The following is a 19,752-nucleotide window of genomic DNA, read 5'->3' as shown; positions in this document are numbered from 1 at the left end:
CTTCCTTTCCTGTATATTACTTTGAGAATCTGTTGACGGTGAAGAAGGCTCTCTAATTTCTGACACTTTGTGGTTTCACGCTCCTCTTAAACAGACCTGACAAAGGTCTGCTATCCATGCTACTGCTTTCTCCAGGAACACGCCTTCGTCTTTACCGAGCAGGGCTCCTTTTCTATGAGATCTCATCTCAGCAGGAAAAGATGAAAGGATCAATTCAGCAAACCACCAGAGGGCGAGAGATCAATTCTGTCAACCAGGGAAGGTGAATTCAAGATGACGAGAAAACACTATGAGCATTCCGCAGTTAGACGCTGATGAAAGGCTACCTCATTCTGGAAGCAGTACCATTCTCCCAAATCGCAGTGTTGGTCCACAATTACGTACACTGTTAGGGGCTAGCACTGAAGCTCCCATTACAGATCCACAGGCTATCTCCATCGTGGCATGCCACCGTTCTAATGGCCAGAGGCACTCTGTCAGGAGTTGCCACTCCAAGCCATGATGTATAAAAGCCATGCACAGAACCACAGCAAGGCACTGGCCATGGACACTGCTATCAGTTCACAGGCCTGGGATGACACCTTCCAGTCTGTTTAGGGGCTCAGGTTGAGTGGGAGACAGAGTAGGGGGGAGGGTAGGGCACTCGGGGACTGAACCTATTGGGGGAACTGCAGCTACCTTTCCTGTGGCCTTCTATAGAGGAGAAGCTACTTTTCTTACTGCCCCCTTTCTCTTTTCCTCTCCTCTCCTCTCCCCTCCACAGAATTCTGAGACCAAGTGTATGGAATTCTGTGCCCACTGAACCCGATGCCCACAGGACCCCATTGCTGGATTTTCTCAGTTCTGATTCTCCACCTGGGGGGCCATGGAATCCATAGGTGTAGGGCTCAGATCAGGTCTGCCCACATCCCTGCCGTCCTGGGTGCAAATCCTCGTGCAAACCCCGTGGCTGATTGATTGACTATAAATGAAGGTCCCTGCGCCTCTCTCCCTGGGATCCATCAATTTTCTCGAGGGCAACAATTAACAGTTTATCGAGACATACACAGGAATATTGTAAGGGGTGTGGGCAGATGCCCTGAGCTTTCACAGACCCCATGTATTCAGCTGTCTCGACGCTCTCTGGACTCTGTCTTTCACGATTTTAATGGAAGTCTATTTAGTATGCATGACTAATTAAAACGCAGGTCACTGCTGATCAACTTTAGAGCACTTTTTCTGCCCAGAGGCTAGGAATGGTTCTCAAAGTCCCAACCTTCAACCCTCTAACTCTGCCCTACTGTTTCCAGTCACTAGCCTCCTCCTGGAATGACCAAGAGATGGCCCGACAGCAATCAATATTAGCAGACAAAAAAATGACTTTGAAGACTGAGAATTTTAGATGCTGTATACACCGGGAAACCAGCCATACCACCTACTGAATTTGACCACATCAGAGCTTAAGCCTGAACTGTTATCATTATTACTTCTTTTTCTTCTTCTTCTTCTTTTGCTTTTTACTTCTTTGAGACACAGGCTTCTCGCCCAGGCTGCCTGAAACTCACTAGCTAGCTCAGACTGGATCTGAACATGTGGGACTGTCACTGCCTCCATCCACGAGTTCAGGGTTGCAGGCATACGCGGCCACATCTGGCTCTTTATCTGGGGACAACAATGTCATCCTTCTGCAGGGTACTCCGAGTAAAGAAGGTAAACACAATTGTGCTCACCACGGCTGCAAAGGGGCAGAGACATCCACCAGGCACCTGCTTTATGGCAGTCATTACCGCTACTGTGTATGCAAACGACCACACCCTCACGTTTGGCTGAACGCTGTCTGTGGTCATGTTACTCGATGCACATTTACTCATAGGAGCTCGGTGCTGGTATGGACAAGCTACCTGCGAAAAACAAAGCTTTAAGTACTTTGCTTAAAGTCCCAGAACTACTAACCAGGGGGAATAGGTCCCCGATCTGGGTGTGACTCTTAGTTACTATGGCACTAATTATAGAGGCATTTAGAAACGGGTGGGTCATCTGTTCAGACTTCAAAGCTAGGATCACCAGTAAGACCAATGGCCACACAGCCAAGACACCAAGTGTGTGTGTGTGTGTGTGTGTGTGTGTGTGTGTGGTGTGTGTGTGTGTGTGTGTGTGTGTGTGTGTGTGTGTGTGTGTGTGTCTGTATCTTGAGGTGGTCACAATGGATGGGAGAACATCCTACGACAAATGGCAGCAGCAGGATCTCCTCCACCTCCTCTTCTCTCCTTTCTCCTTTCTGAGGCAGGGTTGAGTAGCTTAGGCTGACCGACCTGGACACAGGGCCTGGACACACTACATCTTGGAGGGGGATCTTAACTTGCGACGTACCTGCCCTCAAGCCTGGGCTGGGACGACAGGCCTGCTTCAGCTCCACTCTGCCCGGCTTATGCAGCACTGGGGGATTAGGCCCAGCGTCTCCTGCGGGCTCTGCTTTGTCACCAGCCTCGAATATTCCACCCCAGCAAGTTCTTGTTAGCAACTTACTTGTAAATGGCCAAAGTATCAATCTGAAACTAAACTAAAAACGGGGTGGCTTGAGGCAAAGTGATGTGATGTTAAGTTCAGATCTACAGGAACTGTAGGAGACGACAGCAGCACCCCTGGACAAATGGACAATAACTACAACTCGACCCAAAGGACCCCAAATTAGCTGCCTCCCCATGGATTCTTCCTTAACTATGGAAGACAAGTCAGACTCTTCTCTACCCTTAGCAGAACGCACCTTGTTCCCACAAAGTGAAAATCTGGAAGACCCTCCCTCACACAGACTGCCCATCCTTCCTGCTGGATTACCAATGACTCGCCCCATCGGCAGACACCGCACGCCTGGCCGGCATGGGCGGGTGGAGATGTGTCCTCATCGCAGAGAGACTCGGTACCTACCACTCTCCTCCACCTCTCCACCTCATCCGCATTACCAAAGTCAGCTCTTCCTCACCTGCATGGTGCTTTCAACACAAATAGCTCTTTTTTTCCCCATAGGAATCAACCAGCTGAAGTACTCCAGGCTCTGTGAGTGTGAGGGCTAAAGTTCCACTCCACGTAACAAATATTTATAGGAAATGAAGGCCCTTGGAGCCTGAGGTTTACTAACAAAGAAATGCAGTGACCCCATTAGGGCACTGAGATACTCAGTGAAGTCCTGCCTGGCTCAGACTTGCAGGCCTGTCCTTTTCACTTTCTTCCTCCATGCAATGGAAACGATGAGGCTAACTGCTTCTTACAGCCATTTAAAAGATTAGGTTAGGTGTGCAGGGCTCAGTGAGAGGAGAGGGAAGAACCATCCAGAGAGAGGAGGGTGGGGTGGGGGGGAGAGAGTGAATAGTCCCTGAGAAGACAGAGGCCTGGTGGAGTAGGTGTGTGTGCGCTCGCTCGAGGCAGCAAAAGCTGCAAGTGCAGGAGGGATGCTACAGGGAGGAAGAGGGAGGGAGGGAGGGAGGGAAGGAGCGGACACCAAGGACAGGGAGGAAAACTAGGCAGGACTGAAGGAGGCAGGGTGAGCTGCAGAGATCAGCTCCTAGTTCAACAGATGGATGGAGAGGGCTGGGCTGGCAGGAAGAGAGGCGGTGCTTAGAAGGCAATCCTCAGGCGGGTGAGACAGTGGGGGATATCATCGAACCAAGCTGGCAGAGTGAAAGAAGGGGGTGGGGAAGAGGAAGAAGGAGAAAATGTGCTGGCTAGGGCTCGGGTTTGTCAATTTGACACAAGTTGACTCATGTGGGAAAAGGGAACCTTCAACTGAGAAAATGCCTCCATTAGACCGGCCTATACGCAAGACTGCGAAACATTTTCTTGATTAATGACTGATGTGGGAGGGCCCAGTGCACTGTGGGTGATACCAATCTTGGATGGGTGATCCTGGGTTGTCTAAAAACGCAGGCTGGGTGAACCATGAGGAGCAAGGTCATTCCTCTATGGCCTCTGCCTTTAGGTTCCTTCCCTGACTTTGCTCAGTGGTGACATGCTACCTGGGGTTTGTAAGATAAAATAAACCCTTTACTCCACAGGCTGCTTTGGTCCCCAGAGAAGCTGATCTCTGCAGCTTGTTCTGCCTCCTTTGATCCCTCATAAGCTTCCATGACCAACCTCGCCTGTTCTTGGGGTCCGCTCCTGCTTCTTTCCATCCCTTCCTTCTTTATCAAATTAGGACAGAAAGGGGGGGAGGATGGGGAGGGGGAGGGAAAAAGAGATCAGGAAAGCGAGTAGACTATGAGGATCATGGCTGATTTTGCTAGCTAGGCACCCGTGAAGGACAGAGGCCTGGCTGGAGAGGTGTACTGGACATTCTTAGACACTAAGTTTCATGGCTAAGTTTGGTTTCATGAAACCAAATGCTGGGCAGTATGAATACTGGTCAGAGCCAGGAGTGAGCGCTCTCTCAGGTGAGGACCAGTGTGAAGGTGAGTAGGCCTCAAATGGAGCCTCAGGAGCACTTGGTTTCTTACACTCGGTAAGAAGGGTGGCTGCATGGAGCTGTGAGTCACACCACGTTATACTGGCTGCAGAGGGAAGAGGAAGAACCACAGAGGGAATCAACAGCCAGCTATAGTGAGGAGCCCACCAGGCACCAAGCTGCTGCTCCAGCTGTGTGGTAGACATTAAGGATGAGCTCAGAGACGAGGACACAGGGCAACTGTGTGGACTACAGGTCGAGAGGGGGGTGAGGGCTGACTGCTGCCCACTGGATTTGGGGACGATAAGCTTCTGCTGACCTTGGCAAGTTTGGATGCAGGGCAGAATTGGGGTAAAGAATAAAGAGGCAGCAACCATGGTAAGGGGGCTTCCTGAAAGGAAGATGGCCTCACATTGGCCTCCAACATGGGCTTGACTCTAGGTGAGTACCACACGTCTCCCGAATGTGCTGGGCATGCCATCTCAGAGAGGGCACTTCACCTCTTCCCTTCTTAGTTCCCTCTTCTGTGACCTGGGGGTGGGGTTGGGGTGGGGGTGGTAATGCTGGGTGCCTTAGGGTTATTTGAGATTCAGCATAGTGCCACAATACATGCCAGTGGTTATCAAAAGATCTCAGAGAAGGGAACATTAAAACATGCTTCCGATTTTTCTGGCGCTGCTGCTGCTGCTGCTGCACAGCGGACGCTGTTCCTGTTTATATCTGACTGGTGAAGGTGGAAGCCACTGAGGTCAAACCACAGGCCCAGGACTCTGGTGAGTGGGGTGGAGTTCCACTTGGACAGTGATGGGATCTGGACCACCAGGCCCATACGATAGCAAGACAGTCTTCTGGAGGTAAGTTCACAAGTCCCTAGCGAAGTGACGGGAGATGCTACCTTGGTTCCTGATGAGTTTCTAGTTGGTTCCATGCACTTTCGAAGCCTAGTGATAAGTCACATTTTTTTGCTATCCAAACACTCGATGTTTAAACCGGTCAGGGATTTCCCTCCCCTTTTCGGCAGCATAACCTTTTCCTATCTGTCTGTCTTAGCCTGCTTTTTGCTACTTGGACAGAATACCATGCTCTGAGCAAAGCACAGATATTTACGTGGCTTATGATTTTGGTGGCAGGAAAACCTAAGTAGCGTGGTGTTCGTGTACGCTGAGTTTCCTACGCGCTGCGTTGTAACGGGGAGAGTATCACAAGGCGGCTGGTACAAGAGGCTCTAAGGACAGAGAGAGGCCAGAGACTGCTGAGGCTAGCTTGATCCTTTCCAACCTGCCTTGGAAGAACCAACGTATACCTGGGAGACCAACGTTAATCCCTTCTAAGGGCGTGCTCATCTCTTAAAGACCCATCACCTTTCCAGGTTACATAAGGACTCAAAATTTCATTCCAGAAACTTCTGCGGGGGTGGGGGGAGGGCAGACTCCCTCCCAAAGCACAGTCTACATGACGACCCCTGTACCTCCTTAAGCCTAGGATACCGTTAAGATACATTAGACCCTGACTTTGGATGTCCTAAAACATGTGGCGATATGTGAATACAGTTAAAGCTAGGCAGGAAAATGTCTACTACAGATATTTCACACAACCTTAATTATTCTTGTGGTCAAGAATCAATATATCCCTTGCCTATAAGCCAAGCCCACAAGAGAAGGTAAGAGCTGAGAGAGCGCAGAGACATTCAGAACCTGTCGCTTTGACATGTCTACCACCAGAGGTCAGCACCCTTCTCATCGCAGGCAACAAACCTGCAGGCTGACTGCAGAGCCTGCTCTTAAAAGCTCTGAGAGCCTGGTAAGGAGGAAGGCTTCCTAGGTTGCCCTCTACCAGCAGACGCAACCGGAGCCATTTATATTTTCCCTGAATTTCCTATCCTTGTGAAAATTTAATACCACATGGAAACTGTGTACTTGTTCATGTATGGTGACCCCATGACTGCAATATCTGAGGTGTGCTGTCTCCAGAGAGAGCCCCCATCTTTGCTTACTTTAGGTCATTATGTCCCATGAGGTAAGAACCATGGGTTAGTGGGCAAGTTTTTGTTAGTTCTCCCCACCTCCCCCCGCCTGTGTGTGTGTGCGTGTGCGTGTGCGTGTGTGTGTGTGTGTGTGTGTGTGTGTACACTGGTTATTGGATGCCCTGCAGTCTGACTTCCAGGCAGGAATGGAAAGCAAGCAAGCAGTCACTAAGCGCCAGGCCTGTGTCTGCCAGACACAGCCCATAATAATAACAATGCTCAAACAAAGCTTCAGGAGGCTCTGTGGATTACCCCAGGAAAGATGGCCAAGTCCCTCACATGACAGGGCCTTAACTGTGAGGTGTTTTACTGGGAAATGAGGCTTACTCTCCCACAAAGTGGTCCCTGTTCTTTCTTGTGCCTGTGTGTCTGCGTGCATGCATTCATGTGTGCATGCGTGTATCTAAGTGTTTGGGTGCACGAGCGGGTAAGGGCCAGAGGTGGCTACTCGATGTCTTTTTCCATTGCTCTCCACTTTGGTTTTTGAGATAGGGTCTCACACTGAACCTGGACCTTGCCAATTCACCTAGTCCGGTTGGCCAGCAGACTCCAGAGATCTGCCTGTCTGTACTTCCCCAGTGTGCAGGGATTACAAGCTGGTGTTATCGCGCCCTGCTTTTTCATATGTGGGTGCTGGGGACTGAGTTTAGGTCCTTGTATTTGCTGTTTAGTTTTCCTGTTTACCCGACACCAACTAGAGTTACCTGGGAAGAACCTCGATTGCGAAAATGCCTCTATCTTACTGGCCTTTCGGCATGTCTGTAGGGTACCTGTCAGTCAGTGATTGATGTGGGAGGGCCAGCCTACTCAGGGTGGTGCCTTCTCTGGGCACCTGTGTCCTTGTATCTTGGGTGACACAAAGAGTCATGGGTAGCAAGCCAGTAAACGACATCGTTCCATGGCCTCTGCATCCAGGTTCCTGCCCTGACTTTCTTTCGGGATGAACTACAAGCAGTGGGGCAATAAATCCTTTCTTCCCTAAGTTGCTTTTGGTCATGGGGTTTGTCACCAGGAAGCAAACGACCACACCACAATGGAGCTATGGCCCAGTCCCTTCCTTACTTCTCATCACTCTGGAGTCAATTAGCCCGGCTTCCCACAGCAAGAGTGTGTGAGTGAGGTCTGGACCTGGTGAAGAACTGAGAGGTGGGATGGACAGATGATAAAGGTGAGGAGAAACCGATCAGCAAGGGCAGGCAGAGAACACCACTGCTGCAAGCCACCTCAAACCTATCACTAGTCCTCTACAAGCCCCTAGACTTTGGGGACAACAGGACGGAAGCCAGGGATGGACCTAAAGTCTACGAGAATGTCCGAGCTGGTAAATAGGGCCAGGATTCTGGCCGACTGAACTGTGGGGCATGCAATATATGATCTTTAGAGCAGTCCAGGCTATGTTCAGGTTCAGACCTAGTCAGGAAATAAATTCAAAGCAGTTGGGATAAACACAATGCTGAAATGAAGTGACTTTCAGGCCCCAGAGCTTAAAGAATTAAAAAAAAGCAAACCCATAAAGCGATGGCTCTGGAGACGTTCTGGTCTCAGGGTTTTGCAAGCATCAGATCAATGAATTCTCCCAGCATCATAAAGCAAGTACAGACATTTCAGGTGGCTACTGGGATCCTTATGGCAGACACCAGCAGAGCGGAACAGGGGGACAAGGGAAAGGCACACAGACGGGCAGCTTCAGAGAGATGCGATTTGCAGTGCACCCCGCAGCTGTGGTAAGATAGGTGGGAGGCAGAAAGGGTGAGGGACGCGCTGAGTGCCAAGAGGAGCATGGCTTGCTGTGCTACATGTAGGAGCCAACGCTGGCCCGTTTCATAAATCAATTTTCTTGGACCCCAGCCCTACTGTGTTTGGCCTTGGGCTGCAAAGGGGACAGACTGGGTGAATAACACAAAGTCTGAGATGAGATAGCCCCTTCTGCTGCACCCGAAGGCCCATGACCTGGAGCCTCACTCTTTAAAGGGAAGCCTGTGAAAGAACTGAGAGAAGGCAGGCACACCAGGGCTGGGTAGCAGGAAGCGCCCGAGCCCAGCTGATGCACACAGGAGAGCAGAGAGCAGGACTACCTCCTCTTAGCTCAGACTAACAACAGCCTTGCTGTGCTGTCCCCCTTCCACCTCTTCTTTCCTCCAGCCTTACTAATACTTTAGACGCCTTCTGTCGACTGCAACAGAGTTGACATTTATAAGGAAATAGAAAAACGGCTTTGGCACAACACTTCCAGTTACCATGTACCTGCCCGTATAACGAATGTGTCGTCAGGCCTCCAAATGCGTAACTGAGGACACTAACGGGGAAATGAGGAAGGCAGAAGAGTGAGCGGGCATATTCAGTTGGGACCCACTCTGCGGACGGCTAGCATTGGTTCCCGGGATACTTAAAGGTGTGATGCCTCCCTGTTGCACCTCCTTTCTCCCCTTCAAACAAGCGGCTTTTCTGAATTTCAGATGAATGAACAATTTAAAGTTCCAGGGAAACACTGGACTATTCCACCAACACCATTCCCATTCCAGCTCAGCCTCACAGCAATTGTTTAATAGTCTGCCTTCCTAAAAATCTAGGAACATTTGACAGGGTTATTTGTGGGGTTCAGCTAAAAGCAACGACGGTGACACGGATAAAAATAGATGGGTGGAGAGGGGGCGCTCCTGTTTTTAATTTTAATTTTTATTCTTAACAAGCTTGCTTTCACACTGTACATTCACGACACAGGCAATCCAGAGGCGAAAGGGTACACAGCTAACTGTGAGAAAGGCGCATAAAATAAATCTCGAGGAAAGAGAAAAGCCACGAAACCTATACTAAGCAGAACCCCCATATTGAGATTCACTAATAAAGTCCGTGGGTTTTGGCTAATGGCACTTAGTAAAAGTAACACTTACAAAGCACTGACCATGGGTTCTCGCTGAACGCCTCAGAGCGGATGATCTCACGGAACCCTCGAAGAGTTTCACCACTGGCTCTCTTACAGACAAGAGGAAACCAAGGCACGGAGAACGCAACACCACTTGCATGTGAGTCTGGGTCCTCCCACATAGAGCTCCACTCCGGCAAGCCTCACTTCAATCTCTCCAGCTTAGCCTTCCCAGACCACAAACCTGGCAGCCACTGGTCACTACCTGCTGTGCATGCAGCATAGGAACACCAAGGGATCAGGAGGTGCGTCCAAATGAAGACACGGGCTTCTCTTTTGATAGGACAAAACACAAGCAAAGCTCGGGAAAATTCTGAAATGCACCGTTTGTTAGTAACGAAGACATTTCTATAGAGACGTATTATCTTTAGGCCAACATTTTTTTTTTTTTTTGTGAAGTGCTACAGTGAAGCTACAACAGGCACTGGCCTAATGCTATCAGGGTAGCACTCCCCAGCTGGTTAAGCATGCTTATTTAAGTAATTGTCTGAACATAAATGAACAGGGGTATTAAAGTAAAGTTGGCACAAGGGACAGCATCCACACAGCACATTCTTTGTTCCAGGCCCTTCGTTTTGTCAGTACTCTCGGAAAAAGGAGCAGCCCCTAAATAAATCATGGAAGTACACGAGACTGCATAAGGCCTTTTATAGTCTGCAAATGGTCATGCATCTTATATAAAGTTCATTTTCGACTTCCCCGTTTAAATGTTAGCAGCCTCAAAATAAGAGCCAGGCTATTTACCTGTAAGAAGCTAGTATTTAAAAATAGGGCAGAAAGAAGAATAACCAGGCGGCAGGAGAGGAGACAGGATGGTCAAGTGTGAGGGGGTCGACTGGTCTCAAACCAGATCTACGAGCCACTTCGGGTTTGTCGATTCAACTTTACCCATTTGAGGGAGAGGAGGGAGGAAGACACACCCTACTGGAGGTATTTCCACAAATACAGATAAGGGAACCGGTTTGTTATTTGAAGGTATGGGCTGTCCATATGATTCCGGGGGTGTCCTCGGGGCGCGCGGTGACATGCACAATTAGGGCTGCATGACACCTGGCACTCTCTTGAGTTCGGGTGCGGAGGACAAAAGGGCCGTCCCTTGGAGCGCGCGGGCGGCCGCTCCCGGGATCGGGGCTGCGTCCCCCAGAACCCGGCTGCGTCCCTTGGAGCAGAGCTGCATCCCCGGGAGCCAGACTGATTCCCTGAGAACCGGACTGCATCCCTGGAGCAAGGCTGTGTCCCCGGGAACAGGGCTCCATCCCCGGAACCAGGCGCAACCCCAGAACACGGCTGCATCCCCAGGAACTCGGCTGCTTCCCCGAGGCCGGGTGCTTTCCTCAGAGCGGGACTGCGTCCCCAGGAACCGGGCTGCATCCCGGGAGCCCGGTGCTTCCCCGGAGTGGGCTGCAGTCCCGGTGCTCGCCGCCGGCAGCGCAGGGCGCGGGTCGCGCACTCACCTTCCTCCTGGAACTCCAGCTTCTCCAGCATGCCGGCTTCCGCGGGTCCCGGGGCCGCCGCCAGCGCCGCCTGAGGGGGAGGAGGAGGAGGACACGGATCAGCATGGGCCGCGGCGCTCCGGCTTCTCTCGCATCGGGGGGGAGGGGCCTGCAGCGGCGGCGGGCGCGCGCCCCGGCGGGCGCGCGCGGCAGGCCAGGGTGGAGCGCGTCCCCGCCCAGGCCCCGCAGCCGCAGGTGGGCCGCGATGGCTCGCTCCGCTCCCCCCTGCGCCTTTGGTACGGCCCGCGAGCAAGCGTGGGAAGGGGGAGCGGCAGCCCCAGCGCTTCGGCCGCCGCGCGCGCCTGCGGACACGCGCGTTCTCGCGCAGGTGTGGGCCCATGGGCACCCGCCGCACCCTAGGCGGGTGCGCGCCTCCCTCTCGGGGCCCCGCGCCGGCGGCGTACCGCTCCCTTAAAAGGCGAGGCCGCCTTCGGGGCCGCGCGTCGCCCGCGCTTTCGCGTGCTCTCCATCTCACCCCCCTCTCCCCGCGGCGGATCTCTTAACTGGCTTCCTCCGCTCGCAGCTCGCTCTTTCCTCACCGCCGCAGCTTGCGGCCAAAAGTTCACACAATTTAAATCTGGCCCCGGGCACGCCCGTCACCCTGGACTTGGGTATCTGAGACTTCCCTATCGCCAACTCTGGTTGGCAGGCAGGCGAGGCTGGCAGCCGTCTGCTGCCGGTTAGGGCCCGAGGCTGCCGACGGCCAGCACCTGCCGGGCCACCGACCTGGGAGGGAACTTGTCAATTTTACAAGCCCAGAAGCAGGAAGTAGAGACCTCTTTTAACCTTAGATGGGTCAATTCCTAAATCTAAAGTGTCCCCTCTCAAAAACAAAAAACAAAAAACAAAACAAAAACCCAAAACGGTTTTGTTAAGCTGTTTTGCGATTAAAAAAAAAAAGCAGTTTGTCTTGCTTTGTAGTGAAAAAACTGAACACTTCTTAAGTTCCGGAGCAGTTTCAGAGCTCTGTCTCATTTAGCCAAGTACCAGGAATAAAAGGCAAATTGGAAAAGGGGGTCTGAGGTTGGGAGGAGAAGGTGAGGAGGGGGCTGGAGGAGGAGTTGGAGCGGGAGAGGGAGGAATATGATCCAAGGACATTGTAAGTTGGGGGTAGAGAGGTGGTTCAGTGGTTAGGAGCACTTGCTACCCACATGGCAGCGCACAACTGTAACTCCAGTTCCAGGGATCTGGTACCCTTTCTGGCTTTCGGAGGCACTGCGTGCAGATGTGCACAAAGGCAAACACCCATAGACATACAATTTTTAAAAAATCTTTAAAATATATTGTATGCATGTATGAAGTTCTCAAAGGAAAAAATTAAAAATATTAAAACACACTATGTAGGAAGAAAGAAACGGAACCATCCGAATTGTAGACTGTCTGTGCATAAAGCCCCAGACTCTGGAAACAAACCACACTTCTACAATCAGGAAGATGAGGGAGAGCGGAGGATCAACACACCGCATCTGGTATAATAAAAACAACTATGTGGGAGCTGGTATCAAATGCTGTTTACAGTCTCTGCCACGAAAGTTAATACGTAAAATAAACACAGGAACCACACACAGAGTTTCTATCTAAAGTGTGCACAGTAGGTGAGGTAGATGCAGAGGTAACAGGCGTGGGGGGGGGAGGGCACCCCACATTCAGAGGCAGGAAGACCCAGCATAAAAATGTGGGCCACCAAGGTCATCTCTGGGTTTCTTTCACTTCCTGTCAAAATCCCAGGAACTCTGTTTTGTAGACACAAATAAGCCGATTTTATACCTCACACAGGAAGGTGCAAGCTTTGGAACACCTAGACTCAAGTGGGAGGGGTCACGTTTCCCATTATTAAACCCTGCAGTGAGGACCAGAGAGAGGGTGCAGGGGCTGAGGACCCACCACTCTCCTGAAGAGGACTTCAGCACCCACATCCATGGCCTACATCTGTCTGCAACACCAGGTCCAGGGGCTTCTGTGCACTCGCCTTCATTGCTCAAACCCACAGAGAGATACATAATGCACAGACATTACAAACCAATAAAAGCAGGCTGGGTGAGGTGGCCTTTAATCCCAGCACTAGGGATGCAGGGGCAGGCCAACCTCTGAGTTCAAGGGCAGCCTGGTCTACAGAGCTAATTCCCGGACAGTCAGTCTCAACCCTGTCTCAACACCCCCGCCCCTGCCCCCAGAATAAGAAAAGGTGCTTGTCTCAGAAACCCAACAGACCAAAGCGAATCTCTTTTTAAAAAGCTTACAGTATAGCGGCAGTAATCGGGACTATGTGATATTAGAGAGAAACAGATAACTGCCAACAGCACACCAGCAATGCATCCAAGCTAATATGTGAACCATGCTTTGACAACTGCACGAAGGCACACTCCTAACTACCAGTGGGCACTGGTTATCAACCGTCAGAACACACGAACGAGGACAACCCAAACTATCCCAATGTTATCTGCAAGTTAGCGCAAATTGGGTCATGGTCCTAGCATGTGAACCTTTTAGGAAAACAATCGAGAAAATCTCAGATGGAAAACATTCTCCATAAAAGGGAAAATTTGATAACTTAAATCTACAAAGCGGGAGAAAATATTTGCAAACCACACAGTTAACCAATGACTGGTGTCTCGAATATAAAAGGATGCTGAAAACTCAGAGAAAAGCAGACAGAAAGAATGGAGAGACAATTCACCAGGAGCGGGTGGGACAGAGCCGGCAACAAGCACATCGAGGAGAGTCATGTAAATCCAAGGCACGAGCTGTCAACACACACCCATCAGGATGAAGCACACACTGATTGTATCCAGTGCAGGTGAGGACAGAACTAAACAGAACCGGTTTGCACTCTGGGATGGCTAGAAACAGAGAGTGGTGGAGACATGGCTTAGCAGTTAGGAATACCTGCTGTTCTTCTCCAGAAGACCTGAGTGCCCCCCCACCCCCACCCCCACCCCCGCACTCTCAGGCAGCTTATGATTGCCTGTAATTCCAGCTCCAGGGGATCTGACACCTCTGGCCTGGGAGGGCTCCTGCACTCATGCGGGCAGACACAGAGAGACCTGCATACACATGCACATAATTAAATATAAATTTGAAAAGAAAAACCAGAATGAAAGAATGCCCTGAAAACACCTTGCCAGTTTCCTTTGAAGCTGTGCACTTACAAATCACACATCAGGTGTTTTCCTGAGTATTAATCACGGGGCGACAATGGACACATTGACAGGATACAAGAATGTTCCCGGGGCTGGGGATTTAGCTCAGTGGTAGAGCGCTTACCTAGGAAGCGCAAGGCCCTGGGTTCGGTCCCCAGCTCCGGAAAAAAAAAGAACCAAAAAAAAAAAAAAAAAAAAAGAATGTTCCCAGCAGCTGCCTTCCTAAGAGCCTCAACTGGGAATTACAGATGCTATTTGATGGCTGACGGTTACAACACCCAAACCATCTATGCCACAGCACATCACACCAAAACTTCTAAAGGTCCACCAATTATCTGTTCAAAAACTTGAAAAAACTGGGCATGGTAGTGCACATCTTTGATCTCAACATTCGGGAGGCAAAGGTAAGTGGATCTCTGAGAGTTCTAGACCAGCCTGGTCTACAGAGTGAGTCCCATGCCAGCCAGAGCTACATGGTGAGACCCTGTCTCAAATAAAATATGGACAAGTCTCACAGGAATTATTCCGAGTCAAATTAAAGCCATTTCTGAGGGTCATACATTGCTTTCATGTCATGACACAATTATAGAAACCGGGGTCAAATTACTGTATGCCAGGGGTTGGAGTGCAGGGGTGGACAAAAGTGACCATGACTTTTATGAAAGGTCACCTTGAGGGACCTTGATGGTAGTGGACCTGCTCTGAATCTTGCCTGTGCCAGAATCCACATCCTGCTTAAGATAGCACACTGCCTTCCCCCCATGAGTCAAGCCAATTTTGTGGAAGAAATGACAATTGGGACTCATGAATGTATTTACTGGAAAAAATAGCTTACCCTGTAGTGCAGTGACTTTCAGTGGATTAAGAGTCAGGCAACCAAGTTGACAATCTTTTCACTGTCCCAAAGGGAAACTGTGCACCCACTATCTTATTTCCTGCTGGCTGCTCACCCCCACCGTGGGGCTAATCCACTTTTGTCTCTATTGGTTCCAGATGTCATACACAAGGGGTCATCGTCCTGGTGTGACCCTCCCTCAGCTGGTGAACATTTCATCTGGGAGTTTTCTACCTTTTGGCTGTTACAAACATTCATGTCCGTGTGGACATGTATTTCCATTTTGGGGGGTTAAATACCGAGGAGTAGAGTTGCTGGGTCATATTCTACTGGCTACTTCATGGCTAACATTTGAGGAACAGCCCATCTGGGTTACACCACCATGGTGTGGCACTTGCCAACAGTACGTGAGGATCCAGCTTCCATTAAAGCCACGTGGCCACCCCACAGTGTGTCTGGCAAGTGTACCTACACCTTGTTATCTCGAAAGAGCAAGGTTGGTGATGAATGCATAAGTGTTGCCCGAGTCCCACACCTCAGATTTTACCTTCTTGTTTTTGTGGTAATGTTGGCGATGTTTTTGAAAATCTCTTATTCTTTTTTAAAGCTTATTTTTATTTTATGAGTTTTGCCTTAAAATGTGTATGCTTAAAATGTGTATGCCTAAAGTGTATATGCCTAAAATGTGTATGCTAAAATGTATAAGCTTAAAATGAGTGGGCCTGGTGCCCATATCTGCAGAGGCCAGAAGACGGCTCTGGGTTTCTCAGAAAAGGACTTAAGGAAGGTTGTCAGCAACCACGTGTGTGCTGGGAACTGAACCAGGGTCCTCTGAAAGAACAGTACACCCTTTTATCTTCTGAGCCATTACCCCAGTCCCCCCTTTCCTGGGTCCTTCCTGGTTAGGAGTCCATCAATGTCACCTTACAAACTGAAGAGATGGTCTTGGAGACTAACATGGGCAGGAAACAGGCAGGGGCTGTGTTCTCTACAAGGTGGTCCTCAATAAGAGAATGGAAACCACACTTATCCAGCTCCTGGGCCCACTCCTCCCTCAACACTGGATGTCCAGCAGCAGCCTGAAATGGAAGTATTTCTATGTAATAAGCTGGTGAAATCAAATTTATGTCATGGATTTTTTACTTGGCAAGAAAACACATTTCTCAGAAAGACAGCTATGGAGCAATAGGAAAGGGCAGATGAAATATTGTTCTATCATACGGCCCTTTTCAAGAAGTCAATGGCCTTCAAAGCTCTTAGATACCTGCATGAATACCTACAGGGTCCAAAGAAGGTCAATTCATGGGCAGGAACTTTTTAAAGTTGGTGGTCCTCAGTTGCCCTTCTATGGCAATGTTTTCTTAAGGTCTCGGCAGACTTTTTGTCAGACTTAATTTTAGCTGCTCTGGGCGGGGGGGAGGGGGAGCCAGGGCAGGGAAGAGGGGGAAGGAAGGGCTTGGTATTATCCCCATAGAGAAAGAGGGGTGTGCGCTCATCCATCACAGTCGGTCAGGACCTGGGTTTGGAATTAGAAAAACCAGATAAACCGTGCACCTCAAATTTCCTGACAGCCCATCTGAGGCCAATCCCCCCAGGGGACCTGCATGGTTCTTCTGGCGACAGAGAGGCATGGTGGGTGTTCCCCTTGCTACCGTGTGACCACAGGACACCTTTCTACCTGTATGCCTTTGCCTCTTCAGGCAATTTGAAGCTCCAGGGCTCTAGTGTGGTGAGAAGAACAATTTGCTCTGAAGGGATGCCTGCAAAAAACGGAGCCCTTACAAACGTGGCGTCCTGGCTGGTGAGAAGTGCTGAATTATTAAGATCTGTTACATAACTGGCCTGGAGAATGAGAAATACAGTATTCTGAATAACTTGGAAGGAAAAGCTTTACCCGGATGCACAATCACAAAACAACTGCTAAAAAGTACCCTTAATGCACCAAGGTTCTACGAGGTTGCTCTGCCTTAAGAAACAAAGAGACATTAAATAGCTACTTACTGCCAAGAAAAAATTGACAGTAAATACAGGAAAAGGAGCCCCTCAATTATTTAGCGCACTGACCCGAAGTCATTGCTCGTCTCTGACTGTCTCTGAGTGACTCTGGCTACCATGGCAGCCTCCCTGGGTGTAAAACGTGCTAGCATGGAGCTACCCTGGGCTACACCTGTTCCTGAAGCTGTGAATGCTGCCTAACACAAAACCCCAATCTACTTCAAACAGTACAAGATTTGTTGTTCTTGGAGAGAGACAGGGGATCAATACGTATCCCTGGCTGGCCTGGATTTGACATGTAGACCTTGAACTCCTACAGATCTACCTGCCTCTGCCTCCTGCACAGTGGAATTAAAGATGTGCCACCAAGTGTGGCTTGCTTGTTTGTTTTGTACTCAATTGCTGGTAGATGATGGCATCTGATTCACTGGCAAGGTCGGACACTCCTGCTTCTTCCTTGGGTAGACCACTGCTCAGGCAGGGTAGCAATGACACAGGATTTGCTCCTCTTCCCCATTACTGGGGACGGGGCCCCCTCTGTCTTTACCAGGAATCCTCTTCTGATTCTCCCCTCTTACCTTCCTGTGGCGATCTAAATGAGAATACCCAGAGGCTCATATGTTTGAATGCTGGTTTCTGGTTAGAGGAACTGTTTGAAAAGGATTAAGAGGCGTGGCCTGTTGGAGCAGGTGTGACCTGGTTGGAGGAAGTATGTCACTGGGCTTTGACGTTTCAAACGCCCACATTAGGCCCAGCCCCTCCCACTCCCTCTCCCCTGCTGCCTACAGATCAGGATGTAAAGCCCCCAGCTACCACTTCAGCACCATGCCTGCTGCGATGACCATGGACTAACCCTCTAAAACTGCAAGGAAGTCCCTAATTCAACGCGTTCTTGTATCAGAGTTGCCCTGGTCATGGTGTCTTTTCGCAGCAACAGAACAGTGACTATGACACTTCTCTTCTTCACAGTTTATCTGATTGGTGGCTTCTTTTCGATAATTTCTTTATTTGCCTACAATCGAATGCCTTAGTTTCCAGTGCGATATTTAAGAATTCTATATGAAGAGGACATGGCTCTGTCATCAAGAGCACTTTACTGCTTGTCTTAGTCAGTATCCTACTGCTGTGAACAGACACCACGACCATGGCAACTATTAAAAGGACAACATTTAATTGGGGCTGGCTTACAGTTTCAGAGGTTCAGTCCACTATCATCATGGTGGGAAGCCTGGCAGCGTCCGGGCAGACATGGTGCTGGAGGAGCTGAGAGCTCTACCTCCAGATCTGCAGGCAGCAGAAAGCAAACTGGCTTGAGCTTCTGAGACCTCAAAGTCCACCCCTTAGTGACACACTTCCTCCAGCAAGGCCACACCTGCTCCGAGATGGCACACGCGCAGCTGGAACTCCAGCTCCAGGGGATCTGACAGCTCTGGCCTCTGCAGGCATTGCACTCACATGAATATACCCATACATAGACATGTAATGAAAATAATGAAATAAGATTAGAAACAACTCTATAGAGGCAGGCAGACAGCCAGGACTAGATAGAGAGACCTTGGAGAGAGAGGGAGAGGGAGGGGGAGAGAGAGAGACAGAGAGACAGAGAGACAGAGAGAGAGAGAGAGAGAGAGAGAGAGAGAGAGAGAGAAAGAGAGAGAGAAAGAGAATTCTATATAAATTACTGTACTTACATATATAGTCTCTCAAATTCAAGATATGTAAAACCTAAAACGTTTCCCCTTTATTGTGTGTGTGTGTGTGTGTGTGTGTGTGTGTGTGTGTATTGTTTGTTTGTTTGTTTTGAGACAGGATTTCTCTGCATAGCCCTGGTTGAACCTAAACTCACGCTGTAGACTAGGCTGACTTCCAACTCAAAGAGACCTGTTTGCCTCTGTGTCTCAAGTGCTGAGATTAAAGATGTGCACCACCACCGCCTGGCTTTCCACCTTAGTGTTTGATACAATGAACCCAGACTAGCTGTCCAGTAAGCTCTAGGGACCTCCTGTCTCTGACTCTTCACCACGAGGATTACAGGAGGAGCCACGTTCCACTATGCCCACCCGTTTATGGGAATTGGACTCAGGTCCTCATGAATGTGTAGCGAACACTTTACCAACGAGGCCATCTCCTCAGCCCCCTACGTTAAAGCTGGGCACCATGGTGTGCACCTGCCGTCTCTGCTTCTGGAGCTGGAGAAAGAGGATTAATTGCTTAGGCCCAGGAGTTTGAGGCCAGCCTGAACAACACAGTGTTCAGCAAAACAAAGGATAAACTTGCATTCAGGATATAATCATCTGCCAGACACCTGGTTGGTGAATGCTTTCTCCGTTCTGTAGGCTACCTTTTCACAGTTCCCTAATCACGACAGAGCAACCATCTTCAGTTTGGATGAGGTTCGAGTGAACTTTTGTGATGAGCGATGCTGATTGTCACCTAACTGGGCCGAGAAGCACCCGGGCTAGTGACGCACCTTGGCTGTGCCACCACCTCTCTGTGAGAGCCGACCCACCCTCAGTGTGGGTGGCGCCATCCTATAGGCAGGGCCAGAAGGAATAAACTGGGCAAAGAGAAAACTGCCAGTAAGCTCAGGCACCCCCCACCCCCATATGATATGCTTCCACCATGTTCTCTGGTTCACTGTGCTCTCGGAAGCCAGACACCATTATTCAAACTAAGCCTTTCCAGTTTCAAACTGTTTCTCCCCGGCCAACACACCCTCTTATGGTTTGTGTTTTCTGTGTCTTTTCCTTCTCCCTCTCAGGCTGTGAAGATTTACTTCAACAGCCTTCTAGAAGCTTTAGTTTCTTTCTCTGTAGCTTCAATCCAGTTCTATGTCATCACACAAGCTTCCCCCACAGGACTGGAAGTTCTGGAAGGGGGAGACTGGTTTCCTTTTAACCACAGTATTACCAGGACTCTAGCATCTTCT

At 49.9% G+C, this 19,752-nt stretch overlaps 1 protein-coding gene across 14 annotated transcripts in view; it reads right to left on the bottom strand.

Moving 5' to 3' along the window:
• Prkag2 (protein kinase AMP-activated non-catalytic subunit gamma 2) overlaps window positions 1-19,752 on the bottom strand; it is a 241,050-nt gene that overhangs the window by 35,502 nt on the left and 185,796 nt on the right. For 11 of the 14 annotated variants that reach the window (XR_015685707.1, XR_015685708.1, XR_015685709.1 and 8 more), the window contains 1 exon segment: window positions 10,815-10,884. The exons of 2 other annotated variants lie outside the window; for them this stretch is intronic. Coding sequence is in view for 9 of the 12 variants with exons in the window: in XM_087658379.1 (XP_087514505.1) it covers window positions 10,815-10,884 (70 nt within the window). In the remaining 3 variants the exon portion in view is untranslated. 14 annotated transcript variants of the gene reach the window in all.

Source organism: Rattus norvegicus, chromosome 4 (assembly GCF_021556685.1).
Source record: "Rattus norvegicus strain SHRSP/BbbUtx chromosome 4, alternate assembly SHRSP_T2T, whole genome shotgun sequence".
In the NCBI taxonomy this organism is placed as follows: domain Eukaryota; kingdom Metazoa; phylum Chordata; class Mammalia; order Rodentia; family Muridae; genus Rattus; species Rattus norvegicus.
This window is presented reverse-complemented; position numbering and strand designations above follow the sequence as displayed.